At 38.4% G+C, this 20228-nt stretch overlaps 1 protein-coding gene across 3 annotated transcripts in view; it reads right to left on the minus strand.

Annotated features, from left to right (window-relative positions):
• Positions 1-20228, minus strand: part of GRB10 (growth factor receptor bound protein 10) — a 278346-nt gene that overhangs the window by 146670 nt on the left and 111448 nt on the right. For all 3 annotated transcript variants that reach the window (XM_043971116.1, XM_043971134.1, XM_043971125.1), the window contains one exon: positions 13244-13337. In XM_043971116.1, the coding sequence (XP_043827051.1) occupies positions 13244-13337 (94 nt within the window). The remainder of the gene's footprint in view (positions 1-13243; positions 13338-20228) is intronic.

The following is a 20228-nucleotide window of genomic DNA, read 5'->3' on the forward strand; positions in this document are numbered from 1 at the left end:
TTAAATAACCAACACAGGCTGTCATTGTTGTCTGTCGGTCATTTTCAGAGAGGAACAATGACATTAAAGAGTGATGTCTTGACCCACATGTAAATTAGATTGAAGTGAGGCAGAGCTTCACCAAGTCATCAGCCTCACTCTCTTCCAGAGTCATCAAAAACCAGTGGCAAGACAAAAGTCAAGATGACTGGTAATGGCCTAGGACATAGTGGATGACCTTGGAGTCTTTGATGTTGGACCAAGGTCTAAGTGCTCCACAGTACCTGCTTCTGCCACCTTCACGGCCCATGAAACAAATTGTTCTCACCGGCCTATTCCCCTCGGGGTGGGGGTGGGGCAGTATTCGCATGCCTGGGGTAGACATCTCCCTAACTCACTGACAGGTCTGAGGACTGTCGGTTACCCTCAACCTGGTTTAGCCTGTCTGTCAAGACGGTTTTACTGGTGTCTAGCAGCTGCACATGCTTTAGCTTGACCCTGGTCAAGTGACTTAGCCCTGTCTGCCTCAGTTCCTCATCTGTAAAATGAGCTGGAGAAGGAAATGGCAAACCACTCCAGTATCTTTGCCAAGAAAACCCCAAATATAAAGAGTCAGACACAACTGAACAACAGTGTACAGACAGCTGGGCCTCAGTCAATTAACCTTCAATGCCCCCAGGCAAGTGTCTCTAAGACTTTTAGGTCATAGATAAATTACCTATCTACCTAAATTCAGGGAGTTTTCATAAAGGGAATTAGTCTTCAGAGTAAATTTCCATACCTGGAGTTACCTGTACCTATTGAATCATAGGTCCAAACCAAAAAAAACACACCATTTCTCTTGGACTTCTAAAGCATTCTATTTGCTAGCTGCATGGAGTTTGGGAGAAATGCTTTATTTTCTTGACTAAGTTCATTCTGCTTAAAAGATCAAAGTTGATTTTATACTTTAATAAAACTTCTTTCAATCTAACTTGGAGTTTCTCTTGATGATAGGCTACCAAACAGGTTAAAGATTTCTGGCTGGTAAACTGCTATATTTTAAAACTGAGGGATCAACCAGTGTAACACTGACTTCAGGAGGTAGATCTCTATATCTCGTGATGGGCACAGTTGTACTTTCCCTGAATTAATTAATAACCTCAGTCATCTAGAAAATCCATTGAAACAATACACTTCATTCTTCAGCCAGGCTAGTTAATAAGACAATATGGTACTTGGAAAGAGCCCTGGCTCAGGAATCAGACATCCTACTTCTTGCCTGGGGGTAATGATAAGTTAAAAGACTTGCCCAGGGTCATACAACCAGTCTTTGTCAGAGGAAAGACCTGAAACCAGTCTGCCCATCATGATTCAGAGGCCAGTACTCTATCCACCACACCACCCTGACTCTATCTAGAAAGATATTGAGAGAGAATTTGTTGTATACCTAATTAAAATTACCTATGAAGGGGTCGCATGACATCATGGAAAGAATACTGGCTCCTCACTTCATTAAATTACTTCAACTCTCTAGACTCTAGTTTCTAGTTTCCTCATCTATAAAATGAGACGGTTGAACAAGATGGCCTCTTTTTTACATGAAAACTGGGACCTTCCGGCCACAAAATGTTGGAATGATAGTATAGTTAGATGAATTAGATGAAGTAACTCTCTGGAGATTGGTGAAAACAATGGAATGAAAAAGGTCTCTAGTGGCATACAACAGACTTCTTTGTCTTGAGATGAGTTCTGTTCCACATTTTTATAAACACTATGAAAACAGAGAGGCCTGAGCAAATCTTCATAACACAAAACTGGGAAGGATAACTAACATGTTGAGCAACATAAATCAACGTATGAAAAGATCCTGGCTGGTTGGAAAAATAGGCCACATTCTTAACATTAAATTTAATTGAGATAAATGTAAAAACCCTATAAGTAAGGTGTTGTTGGGTTTTTTTTAAATGAACAAATACATTATGGGAGAGCTGTCTTTTTTAAAATTTATTTTTTTATTAATAGTATTTCACGTTTCCCAATTACATGTAAAGATAATTTTCAATGTTTCATTCTTTAAGATTCTGATTTCAAATTTTTCTCCCTCCTTCCTTTCTCTTCCCCATTCCCAAGACAGTAAGCAATCTGATGTAGGTTATACAGTACAATCATGTCAAATGTATTGGGTGCTAATTCTTTTCTTTTTTTTTTTTTTGGTGGGGCAATTAAAGTTAAGTGACTTGCCCAGGGTCACAGTTAGTAAGTGTCAGGTATCTGAGGCTGAATTTGAACTCAGGTCCTCCTGAATCTAAGACCATTGCTGTATCCACTGCACCACCTAGCTGTCCCTGGGGTGCTAATTCTTTTTTGTGGGGGGGGGGGCAATGGGGGTTAAGTGACTAGCCCAGGTTCACACAGCTAGTAAGTGTCAAGTGTCTGAGGCCGGATTTGAACTCAGGTACTCCTGAATCCAGGGCTGGTGCTTTGTCCACTGCACCACCTAGCCGCCCCAGTGCTAATTCTTGATAGCAATCCTGGTGAGAAAAAAATTCTGGAGTCAGTTAACTTCAAACTCCATATAAATAGCAGTATAATTTAGGGGTCCCCCCAAAATCAAGGCAATTCATTTTAGGCTGCTTAATAAATGCATGCTGTCCAAATAAAGAGATAATTGTTACTCTGTATGCTCTGGACACTGCTAGAATCTTACATTCTCTTCTGGATACTACATGAAGGCAGGCCTCTTTTTTTTTTTTTTTTTGGTAACTCCAACACTTAGTATAATGCCTAAGTAGTAGGTACTTAATAAATGTTGATTAATTGATTGATTTTAAAAAAGGATAGTGTCCACAAATGGGTCAACAAGGTAAATGGTTCCATGGGAAGGGTATGTTTGAGGTTAAGACTTTAGTTTCCCACCCCCCAGGCTTCATCTCAACCAATATGATCTCCCACAAAGGAATTACAGTGACAAAATATCAAGCAATGCAGCTCACCACCTTCCTGAGAACTTCCAAAACCATTGTGCAGTTCAGAGATGCTGAAATATATTGAGAGAGAAACACCAATATTTCTCTAATTTCTGGAAACATGCATGATGGCCCCTGAAAAAAATATTTACTTCCCAAATCTATTTTATTCTGTTTGGTAAATAGCTTTTCTTTTCCACTCTTAGTGACCTCTAAATATTTTTAGTTTTGTCATTCCTGCTCTTAATAAAAATAGTCATAATCCCATTTAGGTTTATCGTTTTCTTCTGCACTATGACCATCTGTAGGGGGGGGAAATTGCAATAGACCTTTTTGCACATAGAAATTCCACATTAAATCCATACAGATGAACTTCTGAGATTCTTATAAGCCAAGGATGTAAGCAAACCCCAAGAAATAGCTGCAATGACTATTTTGGGACTGCCAAGACGTAAGAGAAGAGAAAAGCTTCCCTGAAAGAAGCCAACTGTTTAGATTGGGTGATTACATGTAAGTGAATGGAGTCAATTTCCTGGAGTCAATAATCCATTGGGGTTCATAAGAAATATTTACACATAGGAAAGGAGACAGTAAAGCTGTGCTATAAAGAACTCCAATAACATAGTCTCTATTCCAAAGCTAGTAAGAAACAAAGAATCTGTTACATATTAAACTGAATTCTATTTTAAAATGATGTTTCTATAAGCATGTGGGGAATAAATAGAAATTATCAACTACCACGTTGGTCAAAGAAATTTGAGACTGAAAGACAGAAAAATCTGCAAGATAATTTTCATAACTAGAATATAAGCCTACTATTCATAAAGTTTTTATAGGCAAGGGCAGATAGGTGATGTAATCAACAGTAGGGTCAGATCAGCTATATTTACACAGCTGTGAGATATTAAAGATGGAGAGGTAAAATATTTTGTAATAAAGTACAAAAGTGTGAAAGGAGAAGCAGAAACTGAATAAAGCACCTGCTGAGTAACAGAAAAGGCTAGATGAAACATTTTATAGTCATAGAGGATGTGTGTCAATAGGGCTCAGTTACTGCAATAGGGGGAAACCAGGAAACCCAGTTACTAAGTGATTAACCAGCAACAAAAATGACAGTTGTTTTGCTGAATGTTCCTCTCTGCCAAGGCTTGTGTTGACCTCATATTCATTAAACTCAAAATATCATTCTAACAAGATTTTCAATCTAAATACTATATGAGATATAAATGTGTTTATGTTCATATAACTAAAGAGACTTCTAATTTACAGAACAAAAAGTCAAAAAAAGGTTGAAACATTTTAAAGACATAATAAAGTGATTACTAAATTTTAGGAAAATGACTTGTAGAATTAAATATACACTTGAATAACAAGCTCTACATAGTAGAAAATCACCGCATCATGAACATTCCTCTCCTGTTTTCCATTTTATATGTAAATGATCATTTCTTAAATTCAATCAATGAAAAGATTCTTTTTTTAAAAAAGGGACAAAACTGTCATTTAATAGGTTGTAGGTTGTGCTGTCTTTAGTTTCTTGAGTTTAAAAGGAAATCATCTCAACAGCCCTCAACTTGCTGCAAAAGTATCCAAGCACTAAATTACCTTCCTCAAATTTAGGATTTCCCTCTTAAAATGTGGTACTCATGGGCAGCTAGATGTTGCATTCTATTTTTAAAATGATGTTTCTATAAAGTGGATAGTGGATAGAGCACCAGCCCTAGGAGTCAGGAGTACCTGAGTTCAAATCTGGCCTCAGACACTTAACACTTACTAGCTGTGACCCTGGGCAAGTCACTTAACCCCAATTGCCTCACTAAAAAATTTAAAAAAATGTGGTACTCGGAAATAAGCTTAATACTTCCTTTTCTTTGTATCTAGGGTCTTTCTTTTTAAGAACTTCTTAAGGTATATGCCTAGCAATGGGAATATATGAGTCAAATGACATGGACATTTTAACCATTTTCTTCACATAATTCCAAAGTTACCTAGAATTAGTCAGACTAATTTGCAGCTTTACCAACAATGCATCAGTGTGACCATCTTTCTATAACTCAACCTAAATGTACAATTCTGTGCTTTTTTCACATTACCAATTTGCTGTAAAGCCCAGCATCGCTTTGATGTCTATTTCTCTATTTGTTACCTGGAGCATTCTTTGTTGATAGTCTGTAGTTCTTTTCAGAACTGCTTGTTCTATCTTTTTACCATTTCCCTACTGACAAATAGCTTTTAGGTGCACTGATTTTGTTTATATAAAAGCTTTTCAATTTACATAATCACATTTTTCTATTTTATCTTTTATAATAGCCTTTACCCCTCGTGGTTAAGAATTTATCCCTTATCACCACTGAGGTGAAAGATACTTAATATCTTTTATTTTTTTAATTATTCATTCTTTAATATTTAGGTCATCTATCCATTGCAGGTACAGAATGGACACTAGTTATATTCTGATATTTCTTCTGGATGGTACAACATCCATTTGATAGACTTACAAATACTAAGTTCCTAGAATCCTCTGGGAAGGAGTCTTTTTGCTCACAGTTCACTCCTTTAAGTTCCAATTTTTTTTTTTAAGGCAATGGGGGTTAAGTGACTTGCCCAGGGTCACACAGCTAGTAAGTGTCAAGTGTCTGAGGCCAGATTTGAACTCAGGTATTCCTGAATCCAGGGCCGGTGCTTTAACCACTGCGCCATCTAGCTGCCCCCCAATATTTTTTAAATGAAAATGAACTAGTTGGTGTAGATACACACTTCTTAAATTTTTTAAGATACACAACGGTATTATTAACTCGGTTATCTTTATAAACATAGATCATAGAAGATCTACAGAGGACAGACATCAAATACAATCCTTTCATTTTACAGATGAGGAAACTGAGGCCCAGAAAACATAAATGAGTTGCCAAAGTTACACCAATAATAAAATAGAAAAACCAGGGATTTGAAACTTTTGGCTTCTAACTCTAGATTCGGTGTTCTTTCCATTGTTGTATCAAGGCTTGTTTTACATTCTGTCTACATGATGACTTCAGGGCTGTTGAGGGATAGAGGCTTATTTTCCTTTATACTAAATGACCTAAGTATATCAAGCTTTCTGATTTTTTAGGCCTATTTTTATGTCAATTTCTTACATCCTCTATTTCTGAAAATTGTGAATTATCATTACTGTCCATGAGTCCCACCGTAGCAAGCCATTTATGTTTCTAATGTGTTCTTATTATTTAGTCATTTAGTTGTATTTGACTTCCTGACCTATTTGGGGTTTTCTTGGCAAATCTACTTCTCCAGCTCATTTTACAAATGAAGAAACTGAGGCAAACAAGGTTAAGTGACTTGCCCAGGGTCACACAGCTAGTAAATGTCAAGTATCTGAGGCCGGATTTGAACTCGGGTCCTCCTGAATCCAGGGCCAGTGCTTTATCCACTGTGCCACCTAGCTGCCCCCCCCAAGGATATCTTTGAACTTAGGACCTTCTGACTCCAGGGCCACTTCCCTGCTTATTTCTAATTTACTGCTTCTAAATCCAACATGAACTCAAGCCCCACATAAGATAAACTGGTTAGGACAGTATAGAAAATAAGCATGTACAGTCTCAGAGGAAGGAAGGCAGGCCTGAGAGCCACTCTCTTATTAGTTTTAGTAAGATCATAGATTTGAGCTGGGAAGAGACCCTACAGGTCAACTCATTCAACCCTCCTCAATTATACCAGACAAAAATCCTGAGGGCCAAAGAGGTTAAGTGATTTGCCCTGAAATCATGCAAATAACAGTGGCTGAGTCAGGATTAAAATCCAGGTCCTTCAAACTGGGGATAGTTCTTCTGCATCATGCTAAGCTATCCTAACCTCTCAGGGGCCTCATTAGCTTGCATTTATGATTCTCAGCAAAATCCCAGGTGGGCAAAACTGCGGAACAAAACTGGACTTGTAGATAAAGAAGTGATATTATAATTAGGAAATAGATGCTAGTTTCAGAGTGAGGCGAAATCCACACCAGTGTATCAACAGCCTGAAGTCCATACCCACTGACATGTAAACTTATAGTCTCCAATAATGGTGAAAGAGAGGAAACGGTTAAGAGCCACAACCCCCCAAAACTACCTTGTTTCCAAGAGAAATTCTTCTTCTCTTCATTCAACATAATGCTCAGAAATAGGATAAAGTTTTTTTTAGGAACTGTCAAACAAGAATAAGCTGCTTACTTTAGGAACAAGTAATCAAGTGAAAGCAATAAATCCTCTTTGCCAGAGAGAGGGTAACAGGTCAAGGAAAGTCACAGTTAATCTTTCATTCTAAATAACAGGTGCATTGCAAAGAAATGGCCAGCTAGCCACTGGTCACATGGGTCAATGAACCCAAGGAGCTTTTATAACGTGCTCTTTCGTGACTCAGAAATTAGGGGAGTCACTAACAGCACTGCATCTTGGTCAAATGATCTTCCCTCCCTGAGGCAACTTAGAAGACACACCTGCCTGTCAGTCACCACCCAAGAGAGACTGGGTTAAAAAACAAAACAAAACAAAACAAACCTGCCTGCTGAATTAATGGCATCTGCAGACAAGAGGAAACTGGATATTCTTTCATTAGCAGTGAGAGTTCAGGCGTGTGTGTGTGTGTGTGTGTGTGTGTGTGTGTGTGTGTGTGTGTGTGTGTGTATTTTGTGCCTTGCTAGAATTTCACCAATCTCTTGACTTCAGTTCTCCCTGTCGTGGGCCATTAATGTAAGAGGGTTCCCTTTTTCATCGAAGGGGATAGTTGCAACAATTCACAGCTTCACCAATAATACTATAGTTTGCCTGGCTTTCCACAACTTCTCCAAAATTGACTATTTCCATCTTTTGTCCTCTTTTCCAGTTTGCTGGGTATAAAGTGAAAACTCAGAGTAACACATATGCGTATCAATATTTATATATAAGAACAAAGGCATGTGTCAAAATCAAATAAAAATGACTTTTTGGGGTCATTAGCCATTGGGGATTATGCAAATGTTTGCCATTCTCCTTATATGCTAACAATTGAGAGTTGACAGCTACTTCCAGTTTTATCTTTCCCTTTATCTTAGATCCTGATTTGATAGCTAGGGGATAGAGCGTAAGAGATTGGAATTGTGACTTGGTACTTGGGAAAGCCGTAGATGAGGGAAATTCCTTTACCAATGCAGAACTGTACCTGCTCTAAAACAATAGCCTTACAGAATTTCCAAGGGCATTGAGATGTGAAGGGACTTGCCCAGGACCACATGGCCGAGACAGATGAGAGTGAAAAAGGAAATCATCATGAGAAAGGTCATAAAACATCCATTAAGAGATACTTAAGGGGGCAGCTAGGTGGTACAGTGGATAAAGCACCGGCCCTAGATTCAGGAATACCCGAGTTCAAATTCAATCTCAGACACTTGACACTTACTAGCTGTGTGACCTTGGGCAAGTCACTTAACCCTCATTGCCCTGGGGAGGGGGGGGAAGAAATATATACTTAAGAATACAGGTCACTCTTGCCCTTTGAGCAACAGAACATGGTCTGAATTTTAACCATCAAGTGCATTGCTCTTGGGTCCCTAAAACTCATACCACTATTTCTCATTTTGCATGGATGCATCCTCTCATTCAAAGATCAGCTTCCCTATGGTTTCATGCTAAATGTACTGAATGAAATTATTTTCAACGTGAAAATCCCACCTCCATAAATACTTAGACTCTATTGGCTAGATCTGACAGCAGGAAAACCTAATCCACATTCCCACTGTGAGAATATATTCCCATTTTACCTCTTAAAATACCCATAAGCTTCTCTCATGTTGGGAATATGGCATAGTTCAAAGAGTACTGGACTTTGATCAGATGACATCTACTATATACCTAAGACTTTCCTGATCCCTCCAAGCTATTAATGTGCTTTCTCTTCTCAATTTGGACCTGCTACCTTTTAATTTATTGTATCCCCTACTAAAATACAAACTCCTCAAATATAGGGGCTATTTGACTGTTCTTGTCTTCATATCCCCCAAAACCAACACAGCATGCCACCTTGAACATCATAGGCACACAATGATTGTTGAGTGTATGAATGAAATAATGAATTGATCTCTACTGTTAGAAGCAGCCATTGCAAATAACACATTTCAATGACCATCAATGTTGTTTCTCTTTCCTGGTTCAGTGAATTCATTCATTCATTCATACAGATTTAGCAAACATTTTGGAGTACCTATGTAGATTTTACTGGGTGTCGTTGGGTAGGTAATGAAATCTAATAGATATCTCAAAGATTTATTTGGAACTCAGAACACATTTCCCTAGAGAAATACTCAAATATACAAATGAATCTATGATTTCATCTGTTCAGGTTTCCTCCAATGATGCAGCCCAAAACCTATCCATGTCTATTCTATGCTATTCTTGTCTGCATCATCCTGAATATTCACTACAAAGGAGTTCCACCCAAGATTCTAAGAGGTCTTCCTCACTTGTACCAAGGCAGCACTCTAGTCATTCATCTGTTATTTTATTTATTTTTTTTGCAGGGCAATGGGGGTTAAGTGACTTGCCCAGGGTCACACAGCTAGTAAGTGTCAAGTGTCTGAGCCGGATTTGAACTCAGGTACTCCTGAATCCAGGGCTGGTGCTTTATCCACTGCGCCCCCTAGCCTGCCCCCATTCATCTGTTATTTTTGCTCTCACTACAGCCCATTTTCTCTTCTTGTACTACTCTTTGTTGAGAACATTATTAATCTGTTTTCTCTTTAAGGGTTCTTCTTTGGGTTGTAGCCTGTTCACACCCACCTTGGACCTTTCCTTTGGTTCAGTGTGATAATTTAGCTTTAGATCTTTAGAGGAGACAGTGGTGTTCCAGTTCTCATAATCATACCATACTAGTAAAAAGATATATCAAAAATCTGGGTCTTTGGTTTTATTGGAAAGGTCAGGATCAATAGAAGGGGCTTCAGGGGGCAGCTAGGTGGCACAGTGGATAGAGCACTGGCCCTGGAGTCAGGAGGACCCGAGTTCAAATCCGGCCTCAGATACTAGATACTTACTAGCTGTGTGACCCTGGGCAAGTCACTTAACCCCAATTGCCTCACTAAAAAAAAAAATGCTAGTAGAAGGGCTTCAGTCCTCTCCATCACTTCTTTTCAACTCTAGGTCCCCAGCCCATTTGTCCATCTGTCCCAGATACATATACTTATTGGACAAGTTCTATTGGGTATCCATTCAGGTGCAAGTAGAAATATGGTCAATAGATCATCTTCTTCCATTTAGTCCATCATGTATTGATAGATAGTCCAAACTCCTCTGAGGGATTACAAATCTTCCAGGAAGCTCTGCGATGTTTTGGGGCTTGATGCAATCTACACAATGTCATCAACAAACAGAAGCATCTGGACAATCTCACTATCCACAAGGCTTCCCCCCTTGACCTGTACTAGGTGTTAGATCTCCTCCACCACAATGGGAAATGCTTTTGGCAAGCATACATCCCCCTGTTTTTAAAGAACCTCATCTAAAATTAGGATGAGTCACTGAATGGGGTTTAGGTATTTTGTTAATACAGCTTTTGATTCCTGAGATATGGCTGGGATATCCTTGTGTGGATAGAGCCTGTAAGGCAATGTTGTGGTCTATCAAAGCAAATGGCTTTTTTGGAATCAATATAAAGTAATCTTAATGGGACCGTTCAGTCATTGTGAAGGATGCTGTAGTGTTATAGATCATTTGTGAAAGAGAAGCCTGTTTATTCCCCTACTAATAACCTCATCAGAGTGCTTTCAATTCACGATATAAATGACCTTCATAACGATTTTGTTTAGATGAAGAGTGGGAATTTAGGTTGAGAGTTCATATGTTCTTTTTATTACTTTTTCATTATTAAAAAGGTTCAAAGATTTTTTTGCATTCCTTTGGTATGCTATCTTTCTCCTCCCTCAGATTTCCTTATATATCGGTCCTTCAATGCCTTTGTAATGTATTTGTCTCCAGGATGGAGCCCCTACTCTACATAAATTGGTCCAGTCTAGCTGCTTGTTCTGTTTTTGGGTTTTTTTTGAGGTTTTTTCCCCACTTTGGTACCATTTTTCTCTCCTCATATAAGCCCTCAGGGATTGTGATCCTAGACCAAGCATGGGAGTTCACTGTCCTTCAAGAAGAAAGTAGTTAAAATGATTTATATTTTTTAGTAAATCTTTTCCATTTTTATTCTGTTTGCAGTACTCCTTATTTTCATACTCAAATATCTTTAAAAATGACTCTGCAAGGCTGAATATCTTGCCAGACTTTCTTTAAACTGGTTTTACCCTCCATTGCTTTTCTCTGCTTTAGGAGATGACACCTTCATTAGAATTTACAGACAAGTTTATGTTCTAATCCAGTATTGGCTTTGGCTGACATCACTTCCCATTTGGCAAACAAGGCAAATATTTGCTGACTAAGGAACTTTCTGGGTTCTTTTAGTTTGCTTGTTGTAGGCAACTAATTTGCTTTGGCTTAACTTCTGGATGAAATTACTATAATCAATGTCAATGTATTTTTTCTTACATAGTTCTCACTTTTAATTTTTCAATAGTTTGTTTCAATAATTCAGAATAAGTCACAGCACTTATACCGTATCTTTTCTTCTTATTATTCTTTCTCCTTATTTATTATAAATTCTGACCTAAGACAAGTTCTACCTAACTATACACAGATACCCAAGTCAAGGATAGCTCCCAATTCAACAACTAGTTTTTCATGTCTGTTAAAAGGTAGTCAATTTCACTCTTTGTAATATTATTTGGACTAAATTACATAATATGTAGAAAGTGCAGTACAAATCTAAAAGCACTATATAAGTGTTAGCTCTAATAAAAACAATAACATAATAATAATTGGTGTGATGATAGTAATAGCTGTTGTCATTATACTGGATATTATTATAACCATTTCCAGTACATGTCAATTCTTTTTTTTTCCCAGAAAGTGTTCATCATATAGAGGTGTCAGTCTTCTCCTCCATAAAAGTGTCTTAAGTGGTGTTTAGGTTCCCAGGCTAGCCATTAAAAGAGTATTTAATCTAATCCATGATATAGGGAAACACTAAATTGAGAGTCAGAAGACATGCTTAGTCCCAGCTCTGCAACTGACTAGACAAGTTGTTTTTAAAATTCAATAAAAATTCAATAAATGTTTATTAAGTACCTCTTTTCCATGTGATGAGCATTATAGGAGGATATATAAAGTTTATATTAAGACTTAGTCCCTTCCCACACAGAACTTATAGTCCAGTGGTAGGATAATACATTCGTAATAGCTAAACAAGACATAATAACAAAGGTGCTTAGTGAGCACCACAAGTCCAACAAGGGCTTTCAGGGAAAGCTTCTTGGAGGATGGGTCAGTTTGTATGCAACAGGCAAAGAAGGCAGCGGGTGGGCATGCCAGACATAGAGGAACAGAATCAATAAAAATATAAAAAGAATTTACAATTAAAGAAACAATGTGCAAGGACAGCAGGTTATCAAGTTTTACTGTGTCACAGAGTATGTGAAACAGGAGCTATATAAGCTAAACCTGGAAAAGGAGGGTAGCACTAAATTATGAATTACCTTGAATGTTAACTAAAGGAATATGAACCTTACTTGATTAGCAATAAGAAATCACTGAAAAGTTTTGAACAAGAGTGTGCCAAAGACCAGATCTATACAAAAAGAAGGTAAATCTTGTAGCCCTCTAAAAGATAGTTTAGTGACAGGATCAAGTACAAGTAGGAAGTCTGTTAGGAGTCTGTTATTACACTAGTAATTTAGCCTCCAGGACCTCAATTTCTTCATCTGAAAAAAAACGAAAGGTTTGGTTTAGGCGATCTTTAAGGTCACTTCCAGGCATAAAATACCATAATTTTATGAAATTTCATCAGTGGGCATTCTGATGGTAGGAGGGGAGTGGTAGGATAAGGAGTGGCAATAGCTATTTGTACATAGATATCATTTGTGAGGCAAAAGTTTGGAATTGGAGAAGCTTCTATAGGCTCTCTGCTCACAACAAGGTTACAATTTAGATTTTAAAATGGATTCTTGCTATCACTTCTGTACTTCTTTTCTAAGCCAACAGTTGACTAAAGTATATGGCAAGATTCAGATTTACTCAGAACATCTCCTTTTATGCAAAAGGCAATAGTTTCATTTTGTTATTATTGTTTAAAACAGTCATTTTAATTTTGAGAAGAAACACTACTAACTGGATTTTGTTTTGATTTTTTTTTGAGACTGCAAGTAGAAACAGAACACTGCCAACACTGTTATATTCATTTCTCAATGCCAACTTTTCAATGAGCCTTACCTTGGTGATTTAAGGCGACTCGGGTAGATTGTTCTTGGAATCCAGGTTCCACTAGCTTGCTCTGACTGTGAGTAGAAGTCTGATCTACCTTCTCCTAAAAAAAAGTAGAAAAAGCGAATCAAAACGTGCATTTCACATTCTCCAGGAACTATAAGCTCTTAGGCAGCTGAGTGCAAGATCTCCAATATATGGATCTGTAGTCTCATAACACCTCTAGGGACTCATTGTCCCTATATCCCATAAATCCATCACAGAAAATCCACCTAATGTTCTGGGGGAGCTGGCTCTAATTCTTTTGAAATCTTACAAACAACAAAGATTGTAAGCAACCTATCAGTCATCTCTGTAATACTCCAATTGAAGGGAAACTAAGTATAAGATGACACTAAGCATAGAATGATTATTTTAGAGCTAGAAAAGAGCTTAGTACAAACTCCTTATTGTATAGATGAATAAACTTAGGGCCAGGGACGGTAGGTGATGTGTCCACAGTCATACAGGTAAAAATCATCAAAGATGGATTTGAACCCAGATCCTCAGACTCCAAGTAGACCCAGCTAGTAGAACCAATTTCTCAGGGATGCTAGAATAAATATGAACTACTTTATCTGGTACAAGTGGTTTTCTTGAATGGACATTTTAAAGGAATTACTACTGGTGTTTGAATCCAACAGACAAAGAAGGCAGGAATGGACATTCTGAGCAGAGGGAACAGCATAAAGAAAAGCATAAAATCAACACAGCAATGAAGCAAACAATGTACAAGTGCAGTACGTAATCAGAAGCTGCTGTGGTTTGCCTGGCTATTTTCTTGCATTTTACTTTCTATATTCTAATTTCATACAGCACATTGAGTCTCCTATAATGACTATAGATATTTTAGAGTAAGCTCTGCTTCCACCTGGGATAGATGTTTAATGAAAGTAGTCTTAAAGAATTTCTTTGACAAAACACTGTTAAGTCCAGAAATTTCATATACAAATATAATTAATCACTCAATCCATCAACATTTATTAATTACCTACTAATGCCAGGCAATATGCTAAGCATTAGAGATACAAAAAGAGGCAAAAGACAGTCTATACCCTCAAGGAGCTAAGAATCTGATGGGAGAGAAAAAAAAGCAAATGTATGCAAACAAGCTACATGTATTATAACTAGGAAATAATTAATGGGGGGAAGGCAGTAGAATTCAGAGGGGTTGGGAAAAGCTTCTTGTAGAAGGTGAGATTTTAATTGGGACTTTTGAAGCTGGGGAGGTCTGTATCTGGGCAAAGGAAGGAGAGTGTTCCAGGCATAGGGAAAAGTGCCAGAGAAAATGCCCAAAGTCAGGAGATGGGAGTATCTTGTTCATGGAAGACGAAAGAGTCCAGTATCACTAGATCAAAGGGTATGTTTTGGGGAGTACGGTAGAAGTCTAGAAAGTAGGAGGAGCCTAAGTTATGATGGGCTTTGAAGGCCAAACAACATTTTTTATTTGATCCTAGATGTTATAAGGAGACATTAGAAATAACTGAATATGAAAAAGACATGGTTGAACAAATAAACGCTTGACCAGGGTGGCAGAATCTGCGGGGAAGACAAGTGGTAAGGAGGGAGTGCATTCTAGGCAAGCAAAGGCTTGGAGATGGGTGATAGAAAGTGACATCTGAGGATCAGCAAGGCAGCCAGTTGGCTGAATTAATTAAAGAGGATGCAACAGAGCCATAAAAGCAAGTTGGATCTCAGTTTTGAAGGACTTTAAATTTCAAACAGAGGAGTTTGCATTGACTAGAGATATTGAGAGTTCCAAGATCCTGGTCCACAATCCCATGTGAAATAATCCACACACCTATAAACCCTTCTGATGCTGCTGTGTTCCAATTCACTCCAGAAGATGTCTTGGAAATAACTAAGATGCACATGAAAAGTAAGAGCAAAGTAGGTCTTGGACTTGCCTAATGCTTCCTTTGACCTTTAGGCCTATCTCAGGGCCAGAATGGATATATCTAGACAACTAGTATTTTCCTGCACACACCCAAAAGGACATTCCTTATCTAGAGTTCACTGATCTGGAGAATTCAACTATCAAGAACATGGTGAGAACTAAGCAGGTAAGCAAAAAAGGCAACAACCCAAACAAGTGTCATAAAGTCCAAGCACTAAAGTTCATCATGCACTTAACTCATAGGGAGTTCTCATAACATTACTTATTCAGAGCCTATTTATTCTTACTTTACACAAAATTTTAATAGGTTTAGTTATCGGATTTCCCAGTTCAGAGTGACTCAGAAGTAGTCAGAGATGCTAGAGAAGAAGGAATACTGACAGCAGCAAGAGTTAATGTGTCATACAATAATGAAAGAAATAAAGAGACTATCCCAATACCATAATCAAAGCTACTTTAAGATATGCCAAGAGGCTCACTGTACTCCCTTCCTGGCCAGGTGGTATAGGCCTTACATTTCCCCTGTTGCACTTCCCTCCAGACCCTAAAGTTCACTTGACATTTCCTTCTGCTTGCCTCATATTAAGCTGACCTCTCCTTTGTGTGCTATCTCTCCCAATAGTATTAACGGCGGAGTCTGTCTCATTTTTGTATTTGTACCCCCAAGAGTTTAGCAAAGTGTTCAGCAGACAGTTAAGTACTTAATGCATTTCCCATTCCATTCCATTCTATCTGAGTAACAGCCACCCAGTGAGGTAGGTGCTATCATTATTCCCATTTTACTGAGGAGGAAACTGAGGCAGGGCAATTTCAATAACTTGTCTGTGTCCCATAAGCAGCAAATACTGGAGGCAAGATTTGAACTCAGGCCATCCTAAATCCAGGTCAAATATCCTTTCCACTAAGCTACATTACCCTCCTTCTTAAGAGGCTACAAATTAACCTATCTTCAATGACACATACCATAAAGAAGATGAAATATGAACCCAGACAGATCAAGTTGGGGCCAAATTAGTTCCATCCTCACCCCCTGCCCCCCGGGCCCAGATTATAATTCTTTTTCCCCCCCCCCAGAAACTCTTATTTCCCTGAAAAAATTCAAGCCCACACTAATTCATGAAGATTCTACCAAATTTCCCTGAGGGACTGTCAAAGACCAAGAGGTTGTTGATATGGCAAATGACTCTGGAATTCTATGTAAGAGGTTTGACAAATTCCTAATTTGTCTATAAACACAACTGTTTTTTCTGACCACACCTATGATTTCATCAGTAGGGGAAACGCATTCCAGAGATGCAGATCAGCAAGTCCTCTGTTGCTGATCAACTTAAGCGTTTTTAGACAAATGGAGACTTGAAAGATTGAGGGCCTTACCCATCATCCCACTGCCAGGAAGTATCCACAGACTGTGGACTTGAATCCAGGTTTCCTGTGAATGAAAGGGGCTGAATCATTCCCACCCCCCACTTCCCATTCTGCATTGTCTTTCAACTACCAACTCCAAAAGGGCCATTCTTTTTGTGTGTGTGTGTGGGTTTGTGTGTGTGTGTGTGTGTGTGTGGTTTTGTTTCATTTATTTATATTTTGGTTTTGGTGGGGCAATGAGAGTTAAGTGACTTGCCCAGGGTCACACAGCTAGTAAGTATCAAGTGTCTAAGGTTGGATCTGAACTCAGGTACTCCTGAATCCAGGGCTGGTGCTTTATCCACTGAGTCACCTAGCTGCCCCTAAGGCATGTCTTTCAAAGCAGTATGGGGCCTTGAGGAGAAAAATGTGGCTCCTTTGTCACTGAAAAGATTCCTCACAATGCCTGGAAGGTTAAATACAACTATTTATATAAGTTCTTGATTCCAAGACAAATCATGGCCCCTTGCCAGGTGCCAAAGAATCAAAAACTGGACACTGGGGCAAGGTTAAAAGTTGGTGTTATTGTTATAACTTGGGATCCTTTTAAAGGGACCATCTTTGTTTGGCTCTCAGAGAAGGTAGAACAGAATCATCTTTGGTTTCAAATCCATTTTTAGGAAGACAACCCCCCTGCCCCCAAAACAATGGCTTTTCCTGCCTTTTGGAGTTCTGAAGTGCCTTCTCAATATATGGGTCTGGGTAGAAGAGTTTTCATCCAAAAATGAAATAAAGCATTGACTTCTCTCTCCCACTCTAGGCTAATTATTCTTGAACCTGGAAGAGTTAGAGCAGGTTATCTCTAGAAGGAGGAAGGGAGAGAGCAGTGCCTTGTCAACTCCTGAGTTAGTTCCTAAGAGGCAATATGATAGAATAAAATGAGCATTCCATTTGGAGTTCAAAAGACATAACCTGGTGTCCTGCATCTTTCACTTCCTAACCTCTCTGGGTCTCAGTTTATTCATGTACAAAATGAGGAATCTAGACATTAAGGAGACAATGACACCACCACCACCACCAACATCATCATCCTAGCTAACATTTGCCATAATCCAATACCAGGTATATTAGAACCCAGATCCTCTGTTTCAAATCCAGTACCCATTCTCCTGTACCATACTATTGTGTAGCCTCAATTACTTAATCTCTGGGTCTCAGTTTCCATAATGTATAAAATGAAGGAGTTGAATTAATGGTTTCTATGGTACTCAAGGGAAAAGATACCTAGTGCCAAATTCTATTCACACCACTCCCTTACTCAGAAATCTCAGGGGGCTCCCTATTGCCTTCTAGGATAAAAACATCTGTCTTCTTGTGTTTAAAGGCATGTACAATTTGGTTCTAGCTTACCTTTCCAGACTCATTTAATGCTACTACTCCCCTTTTCATACACTCTATATTCTAGCCAAACGGGTCTCCTAGCTATTTCTGGAACTTAGCATCCTTTCTCCAACCTGTGCTTTGCACAAGGTTAACAATCTCACACCCCACAAATGACTTCTCCCCTCTTCTGCTCTTAAGAGTAGATCAGGTGAACCACTTCCCACCATAACCCCCAGGGAAGCCTTGCCAGATCCCTCCCAGGGGTTAGTTTTTGCTCTCTCAACTAAAAGCAAAAGTATCCATGCTGGATTTTTAATAACAAATCCACAGTAAGTATACCTTTGAATTTGGGGTTAACTTTTCATTACAAGTATTTTCTATATTTAAAAAAATATTTATCAGGTAAACATAAAAGACTAGTTTTCACCTTTTCTTCTTTCTTCATAGACTAGAAAAATGTTAGGGCTCCCCACTCCCTTTGAAGTGAATCAGTGAAGCTAATAACAATAATATCTCATTTTCTGAATTTCTCATGGCTTGCTCCTGTCGTTTTCTTTTTTTCTGTCATTTTCTTAAACCTTTATCAAAGTCTAACATGTATAGGTATACCTTGCCGAACATCACAAATGGTTCTGCAAAAACCTGATGCTGGGGGGAAAAAAAAGTAACAGGAAGCAGTTACTTCCACAGGCACAATGATGTTACAAGTGAACAAATAATGGTAAAGCAAAGTTTCTGAACTTTAGAATGGGATTTGGTTATAATGTACAATTGATGCTGATACAAAATTACTTCATTTGTGATAAGCTCATGTTGGATACACCTGTATCCTCATTGTTTGTGCATTTACCTAGATTGCTTTCTCACCCATAAAACTATCAGAATAGAAAAAGTGTATTTGTCGTTCCTATATTCTACGGTGCTTTGGATTGTGTCACATGACATGTAGGAGGCTCCAGATAAATATTGAAAGAAGAAAATGTAGGAAAAATAAGATGTTTCTGTTACTGCTTTAATGGTTTCTGTTAATGAAGTTGTTTAAAAATGACTCCCCACTGTTGAATGGAATTACTTTCTTTTAAATGTCAACAGCCAAGATGTATCCTTTCAATTCTTTTCAGTGAGCCAAGAACCACATAGTGCACTTGGTATTGTGAGGGCAAAACTGTTGAATAGTCATGTCACAGTGTTCTTTCAAAGTTAAAAAACTGATGCTGGTTGGTACCACTTCTGAAAATTCTGGTAAAAATTTAATGGTAGGTCATCAAAGTTAGAGCAATATTTTTTAAAATTTGCTGAGTTACATGAATATGTGTGTGTGCACAAACACACACACACACACACACACAACCACATCTACCCAAAAGGGAAGATTTTTTCCCCCACCTAATTAATTTGAAAACCGAAAGCCTTAAATTTGTGCTCAATGACATCTAGTGCAAAAGAAGGTAATTCCAAGTTATAAATCGGAAAAGGGAGGAAGAGGAAGAGGCAGAAAGGGAGATGAAAGAAGAACATCATGGAATCTCAAATTGTCAGATTCCTTCCTAAAATGCAATGATCAGAACTAAACACAACGGACCAGATATGTTCTGACCAGAGCCGAGTTAGGGTACTACCATCTCCCTTTGCAGACAGTTTCTCTGGGTTGCAGCCTAGGTCAATACGGCTCTTATGGCATGCCATGTTACACTATTGACTCGTATGTTGTTTGCAGTCCACTGAAACCTTAGGTTTTCCCCTCCCCACTAACCAAACTTCACACTTCCCCCATAATAAATACTTGTTGATTTGTATCTCGTACTTGTAAAGCTGATTTCCTGAATGGCAAGTATAAGAATTTGGCACCCATCCCCATTAAATTTCATCTTATTAGATTTGGCCCAACATTCCAGTCTGGTGTCATGAATTTTGTGGGATAGAGGGGTGTGTGAAAGTGTTCTATCTGCCTTCTTTGCTCATTTCGCTAAGCCCATTGCTGTCTTGCAGTTCAAATTAGGATTGGGGACTGTTTTTCACAATCACTCAGTTATCTCAGTGAGCTGTGGTCTTGATCACACAATCATAGATCATAGCTGGCCGTTGGGGGTCCATTTAATTCAACCCCCTCATTTTACAGATACATATGCCAAATAACAAAAGGGATAGTTTCAGAAATTCAGGAAAACCTATATGAACTGATGCAGAGCAAAATGAATTAGAACCAAGAGAATTGGTACAATAACAAGGAAAAACAACAACTTGAAAGAAGTAAGAACTCTGATCATGTCATAACCAACTATGATACCAGAGTACTAGATGTTGATGAACTATGTTACCCAGTTCCTGACA

Source organism: Dromiciops gliroides, chromosome 1, assembly GCF_019393635.1.
Source record: "Dromiciops gliroides isolate mDroGli1 chromosome 1, mDroGli1.pri, whole genome shotgun sequence".
Lineage (NCBI taxonomy): Eukaryota > Metazoa > Chordata > Mammalia > Microbiotheria > Microbiotheriidae > Dromiciops > Dromiciops gliroides.